General features: G+C 41.8%; 1 protein-coding gene across 2 annotated transcripts; it reads right to left on the minus strand.

Annotated features, from left to right (window-relative positions):
• Positions 1-1,071: 1,071 nt before the first annotated feature.
• On the minus strand, positions 1,072-6,430 carry LOC147991178 (uncharacterized). Of its 2 annotated transcripts, XM_087520998.1 has the most exons (7): positions 5,803-6,430; positions 5,537-5,608; positions 5,238-5,373; positions 4,121-4,340; positions 2,723-2,818; positions 1,617-1,674; positions 1,072-1,421 (listed from the first exon to the last, which is right to left on the minus strand). In XM_087520998.1, exons 4-7 carry the CDS (start codon positions 4,226-4,228, stop codon positions 1,405-1,407), a joined length of 279 nt encoding a protein of 92 aa, XP_087377124.1. In that variant the 5' UTR covers positions 4,229-4,340; positions 5,238-5,373; positions 5,537-5,608; positions 5,803-6,430; the 3' UTR covers positions 1,072-1,404. The 2 variants fall into 2 exon arrangements, with proteins under 2 accessions (XP_087377124.1, XP_087377127.1); XM_087521001.1 differs by lacking the exon at positions 5,803-6,430 and having other exon boundaries at positions 5,537-5,777.
• Positions 6,431-7,298: the final 868 nt, after the last annotated feature.

A 7,298-nucleotide genomic window follows, 5' to 3' on the forward strand; every position in this document is an offset into this window, starting at 1 on the left:
GGGGGCAATGAACGAGAAGAAGGAGGGGGCTCTCTCCCCCTCTCTCCCGGTGGCGCCGGAGTGCCGCCGGGGCAAGGATCGGGACGACGATCTACATAAAAAATCTTGCTACCGTCAACACCAACTTTATCCCCCTCTATGCAGTGGTGTAACACCTCTTATCCCCGCTGTAATCTCTACTTAAACATGGTGCTCAACTCCATATATTATTTCCCAATGATCTATGGTTATCCTATGATGTTTGAGTAGATCCGTTTTGTCCTATGGGTTAATCGTGATCTTGGTTGGTATGATTGTATATTTTATTTATGGTGTTGTCCTACGTTGCCCTCCGTTCTCACGCAAACGTGAGGGCCCCGCTATAGGGTGTTGCAATATGCTCATGGTCCGCTTATGGTGGGTTGCGAGAGTGACAGAAGCTTAAACCCGAGTAAGTGGGGTATGACGTATGGGATTAAAGAGGACTTGGCACTTAATGCTATGGTTGGGTTTCACGACCTTAATGGTATTTAGTAGTTGCGGATGCTTGCTAGGAGTCCAATCATAAGTGCATATAATCCAAGTAGAGAAAGTATGTTAGCTCATGCCTCTCCATCATATAAAATTATAAGAATGATTACCGGTACTTATTATCGACTAGTACAAATGCCCGTGCGTTGCACCGAGCGAAATATTAAATATAACTTGCTCCACACACCATTACGCAACACTTTTTTTAATTCAATTTTTGCAAACTTCAAAAATAAGGTTACACTAAGTACTTCTTTTTGGACCATGAAATTTAGACATACTCTAGCAATGTTTGTCATGACCCATTTCAGCTCTCCGATGAAAGAGTAGTTGTGTATGGAATAGTCTTTTGATCAATTTTTTGTTGTTCAGAAAACACAAATATATATTTATTTTGAGAAGGTGTTTTAAAAAAAAATTAGAATATTTATTAAAATGGAATCATTTTTATGGTGATGAACATTTTTTGGAATAGTATATTTCATTTGTAATATTTTTGTTTGTATAGAAACTCAATCTACACTTGTCATAGTAAAAGCAAAAGAGGAAACACATAAAACCAACGACAAACAACTATAAAATAACTATTGATCAACAGAGTACATGACTCGGTAGTGCTTGCAAATTTTGACAATATTATCACGTCAGAACCCACACAAAAAGAACCCACAAACATTAAATTTTAAAGCACTCCATTACCTCTTATAATTGGCAACCCAAAAAATGTATATCCTTGGAAGCTCCAAAAGAATTTACATGTGGTGAAGAACTTGTTAAGTACAAACCAAACTCCAGCTTTATTTTCTAAAAAAACTCCAGCTCTACATGTTCATTGTCTCCCTGCTCACTGCCTATTAACTGTTGGCTGATAGAATTCTCTTTGACAAATCACCTTCACCCAATTGAGCTCCCTACACAAGCATATTGGTAGCAAAATAATGTTAGTTGTGCGTTTAGATGTCAAAAGTGGAATCAGAAATTTGAGTCATTTGACATTTCGAGATGAATTGATACTATTTGACATATCAGTTTTTCTTTGGATTTTCCTGATCATAATTTATGAATATATTGAATACGAAAGTACACATAATAAATGAAACAAATACCTTGTGGGAGATAATCATATGTCTCATCAACTTTGATCTCTTTATGTGAATCTGGTTCCTTAACATCATGTAATGAAAAAACATGAGATAATGTTAAGTTAGATGGGGATGGAGGTGATTGCAATGGATCACGATCTATCTGATTATCTGGTTCGGGCACAATTGATTCAAAACACTCAGAAACTGGAGTAGATGTTGAAGATCAGTTATCAAAATCCTATGCAATGTTCAGTTCATTGATGTCATCCACTTTCCACGGTCATGACAAAAATAAAAGGCAAACCTCCAACCGTTAGAAGCACTATCGGTGGAATCAGTTGAAACAGAGGTAGTACATCATAGTCAGTTTACAGTTGGGATTTTATTGCATAAATTACCACTTCACGTCACCAGTGACCACCACCTCTAGTCTAGCAGCATTTCTACAGTACTGGTTTAACATAAATTACCCTTGCTTGCCTACTTATGGATCGGATAAACAACCAAATCCTAAGTTTGTTTACTTTCACCTTGATGGCCACTGGTTCATTTTCTCTATTTGTATAACCTTGATGTTTTAGTTTATGGGAAGACATACTTTTCTTATATGTGCACACTTCCTCTATGTCCTTTTTGGTTTCCAAGTAACAAAGCACCATCTGCACCAGTTTCATTACAGATACGTGTCTAAAGTACTTGCATCATTATGGCTATTTTGGATGCAGAACGAAAAGAAGACATATCCAGTCTAACCCTGTAAACCACATCACAGTATAGATACATCAAAGGAATAGCTCACAAACTATCACATAACAGCTAACAGACTATCAAATATGAAGAACACTATTTTTGTTATGGGTCAGAACATATCAAATATATTATGCACAAATTAATTAGTCTCTGGAACTTGAGTCCTTGACCACTTTTTGTTTCTCAATCTGTGATGGAATATAATCAGGACAATAGAAAAAGGAACAAACTAACCCCGTGTATAAGGTGTCAACTCTATTCTTGAGGTCCAATAAGCGACATGTATAACAAATTATGCAATTTGCATGCGTTTCTAGCAATATGATGTAAATACAGCATGTCTCACATCAATATATCGGGACTGAGGGGAAACTTACAATCTGCACGTGAGTGTCATCGAGAGTGATTGCTGGCATGTCTGAGAGCTGAACCTCCTTGGACTCCACCTGAGCACGATCAGACGCCTCTGGCACCTGCACGCACACACACGGCAGAGACATGAAAACCAGACCAAATTAAACCAAGCTCACACCAACCTTTTTCTACCAGGCTGAGGACCTTCTGTCAGCAACCGGACATCAAATATATGTTGTTGCAGTAGCCTGACTAAATAGGAGGTGCTACATAGCACTCTGACATATACAGTATAATATAATTCCAAGTTTAGTATGTACAATACTCTTAATAACCCCTAAAAAATACAGTATTCTGCAGACTAACCTGCAACACACGGTTTAGTCTGAATTGGCAATATTTGCAGACTAATGCGCGGGCATTTGTCACAATATCAAGCCGAAGTGAATATATATAGTTTCAGTTTTGCAAGCCATAGGGGCGAAAGAAACTCTTGACATGATAAGGTCATAACACGACAAATTTAACATACTACATACAGATCACCACCATCTTGGTACAATGGAAAAAATTTAGGAGTACGAGTTTCACTATGCAATTCACTGTCGAGGCTAGCGAATGGATGCTAGCAGGAATTCTTTGTTTTATTCTACCACATGTCAAGCCTCCTGACACGTATGACAAGTGCACCATTATTATGAGAAAGATGCAAGGTATCACTCTAGCATCATGTCCAAGAATTACTGTAACCAAGTTCAAGCCACCATGTTCAGGTACATGTAGTCAGGAACATGAAATTTCTTGGTTCAATCATTGGCTAGTAGCACCAATTTTTCAAAAAAAATAAAGTGAAACAGGGGCTTGTATTGCTGATTAGCTGAAACATAGTGCAAAATACATAAAAACAGATAAAGTAGTTGGTTTAATGCCTCCAGCAAAGTAAAAGTCTGAAGGCTGTCATGATTCTTTAGACGGCTACTGAAACATATGGATTAAAAATAAGCCATTAAAGCTTGTGTCTTTTTAAGCTATTATAATGTAACATCTGAGTATTCAACTCCATGTTAGTTATTTGATGCTAATCCGAGCACATATGGCCGAAAGTCTTTCTTTTCTGGAATTGTATGGCCTGAAGATGAGTAGATGTAGATAGCACATGCATCCATGCATGTCCCAAATTGAAACGCAAGTCATTAGTCTTTTTTTACACATCAATGTAGGCATCTAGGTTCTGCATCAGGGTTGCTTTCAAGTTGCAACGAGTTTGAGAACTGAAGATTCAATGGGAAGCACATGAACATACAGAGAACTAAGGGGAAAAAACAGAAACTTAAGAGCAATCGGAAGTAGCACCAATTTTTCAGAAAAAACAAACTGAAACAGGGGCTTGTATCGCTGATTAACTTTCAAGGGAGACATACCTCTGGTGTAACAGCCTTAGGTGATGGACGACTCGACGGATGATCTTCTTCCGCCGGCGAACTCGGCATTGGATGGCTCCATGGATGATTTTCCTCTGCCGGTGACATTGAACGTTACTCTGGAAGTTGCAATGCGACGGGATTTAATGGAGATTCTGATCAAGGGACACGGTCTGATGGGCGTTCCGGTCGAGGATCCTTCCCCTCCATATTTCCACATCTGAGAAACATTTTGATAATAGTTATGGCCACGGTATCATTTTATTCCACCTTTGGGTCTCATTGATTCAAAATCTTTTCAAGGAAAATTCAGAGGGTTGAGTTGTTTTCTATGGGGCACTCTTATTTGTATGAGTGAATTAATCCTATAAAACAAGCTGTACAAATTCTTTTGCACTACATTTCTTTGGAACTTTTTTATTTGACACTAACCTCTTGGAACGACCCTTCATTTTCCTTTAGAGCATCTAACTAAAATAGCTCGCTTGGAAATTTAATCAACAATCGAGTGAGAAAATGCCACATCTGAACCAAAGGAATACAACCTTGTTCGCATACTGTAAGGGGATCATGTGATGGCATTGAATGAAACTAAATTTTGCCATGCATGCAGAACAGATGTTTGTTTGTGCATTTGGGAAAGCAAGTCGGGTCATGGGGCAATGATGGTGGATGGATGCCAAGAGGAAAATAGATCAACAGGGACACAAATTAATGGCAAAGCATTATCAGTAGAAAAGTGTCAGTAAAAACATAGAATTGAACCAGAACAAAAGTGAACTATGCATGTAGTGTCTTCCCAAGCATTCACATGCATAGCTGGAAATGTAGTGTGAGTAAAACCTTGCCAAATGTGAATGATCCATAAACAAATATGTACTGGTTGAACTATATGATAAAACATACATCTTAAAATATATTTTTTCTCTCACATGCATACATATTGTTCTGAATGTAGATGCTCCTATAGAAATCCTGACATGAACAGCCATGTCGATGGTCCTAAAGAAACCTTTGCAGCAGCAGCAGCAGCAGAACTTGTCATGCAAAATTCAGACAGGGACAACTTCTCGCCTAAACACACACATGCACATTGTCTGTCTGAGTGATTCATTACCTCATAGTGAAGGAGTGAAGAGGCTTTTTATCTCAACAAAGCGAAGACGGTGGACGAGCTTCAGTAGCAGCCAGCCGTTCAGACATGGCTACAATCTTCCGTTGCTAACTTTCATTGCTTTCCTAACCCCATGATTCTGAATATGCATGCCATAGCAGACAAGTAATATGTTCAGTACAGGTGAACTAAATCAACACATCTATCTTTTCGAGGTATAACACAACTCTATATTCGGTCAAGGTTTCTGCTCCTTTCCTATGATATTTAATTTATTTCTGAGATATCAGCATATGGCTTACTAAGTCTGAAGTCTGAACTGTTGCCACCTCTTGGGCAGGAACTCCAACACAACATAGAGCAAAATAATTCCCCTGTGTTTTTCAGATCGTAAGCTTCAAGAGTAGCTTCAGAACCAAATTCCTTTTCAATGAAACACTCCAGCAAGAGAAATTCACGTGTTCAGAAACAAAAGCGTGAGCAAAAGTTAAAACACAGACACACACACACACACACACACACACACACACACACACACACACACACACACACACACACACACACACACCTGTAGGCGCTTCAATCGTGTATGGGGGAGCTCATAATTCTTTGATCCAAGGAAGGCAAGCAGTGGTGGCCGTGCCAAAGGCAACGAATATCAGGATGAATGAGATGTTGGCGAAGGTCCTGTCTGGCGGCGAGCGAGAGGTCGGAGGTGCTGCCCCCATGGCCGCTGCCCATCGCGTCCAGAAGGTTGAGGTCGGTCGTGGCGGCGGCCGGCCATCGATCCAGCAGCTTGGCAGAAGGCAACCATGACTTCTCCGGAGGCGTGGGTGGGCAGTGCAGGCGGGGTGGCACAGAAAGAGGAGCTTGAGGAGCAGGCGCGGCGCTCGGCCCACGGACGACCGACAACGGGCCCAAGCTGGGCGGAAGGAGAGGGTCATGGATAGGGGCGAGCTTGGGTGGTCGCTGTTGACCAGAGGGCGGAGAGAGGAGAGGAACTGGGTGGAAAGAGGAGGAAGCAGGGCTGAGCAGGAACGCCGGTGTGGCCCTCATCGGCGGCTGCCGGTCTCCGGCGGGAGGCGCGGAGTCGGGTGGTCGGGCCGAGGCGTCTCTCACAGCGGCGCAGATGAGGAGTCGGAGGAGGAATACCCTAGCGAATAGTTTTTTAGTTGGTGGATGGACTGCGGGTTCAATAGACAAAACGGGGTATGCACACGACGTGGTTCCCGAATTAGTACCACCTCGCGTATATGTTTTGAATTTAAATTAAAAACATAAAATCATAAAAAGAAAGCGCATTGTGACGGTGAACCTAGAGACTCAATCCGTGCTTTATTATTAGGGAGATTACCTAGGGACAAATAACTTTCTTGTTGACACAAACCCTTTTTATAATCACCTAACTTTTATTATCTTGCAAAATACTTCTAGTTTTATTCTTGCAAAGTAGTTCTAGCATCACACCTACAAAATAGTTTCATACTTGTTTCCGATAAAGCAAACGTCAAGTGTGCGTAGAGTTGTATCGGTGGTCGATAGAACTTAAGGGAATATTTGTTCTGCCTTTAGCTCCTCGTTGGGATCGACACTCTTATTTATCAAAGAAGGCTACAAACGAACCCCTATACTTGTGGGTTATCAACCACGCGTCGGCTTCGGGCAGCAACTGGCTCCGTTGGGCCAAGCGAGGTTGGTGAAGCACCGAGCGGCCTCACCTATATCTGGAGGGCTCGGCGGGCCACCCAGCTAGGTAGTATGCCGGAGAACGGCTCCTCGGAAGCCATCGGAAGAGTGGAGAAAAAGGTGAAGTAGGAGATGGGGGTGCGGCGGAGGGGTGCAATTCTTGCTCGTTGTCTGTCTGGCCTCGTTTAAATAGAGGGCAGACGGTAGGAGCTTGGTCGACGTTTGGCCTCATTTAAACTAAGGGCGGACGGGAGGAGCTCGGCCGGTGTTGCGTTTACTTCCGGCCTGCTCATGAATGGACGTGTGGCCAAAGTAGATTTCCCGTTTGCATGCGGGTTTAATGGAGGCGTTTGATGGAGGCGAGGAGGCGTGTTCAGC

Source organism: Triticum urartu, chromosome 1A (genome assembly GCF_056163025.1).
Source record: "Triticum urartu cultivar PI428250 chromosome 1A, HENAU_Tu73, whole genome shotgun sequence".
Lineage (NCBI taxonomy): Eukaryota > Viridiplantae > Streptophyta > Magnoliopsida > Poales > Poaceae > Triticum > Triticum urartu.

Excerpts from the sequence above, each read along its gene's own strand:
- LOC147991178 (XM_087520998.1), bottom strand. The coding sequence starts at position 4,228 with ATGTCACCGGCAGAGGAAAATCATCCATGGAGCCATCCAATGCCGAGT. Across the intron at positions 2,819-4,120 it reads CTAAGGCTGTTACACCAGAG|GTGCCAGAGGCGTCTGATCG; the intron begins GTATGTCTCCCT and ends GTGTGCGTGCAG. Across the intron at positions 1,675-2,722 it reads ATGACACTCACGTGCAGATT|GAACCAGATTCACATAAAGA; the intron begins GTAAGTTTCCCC and ends CATGATGTTAAG.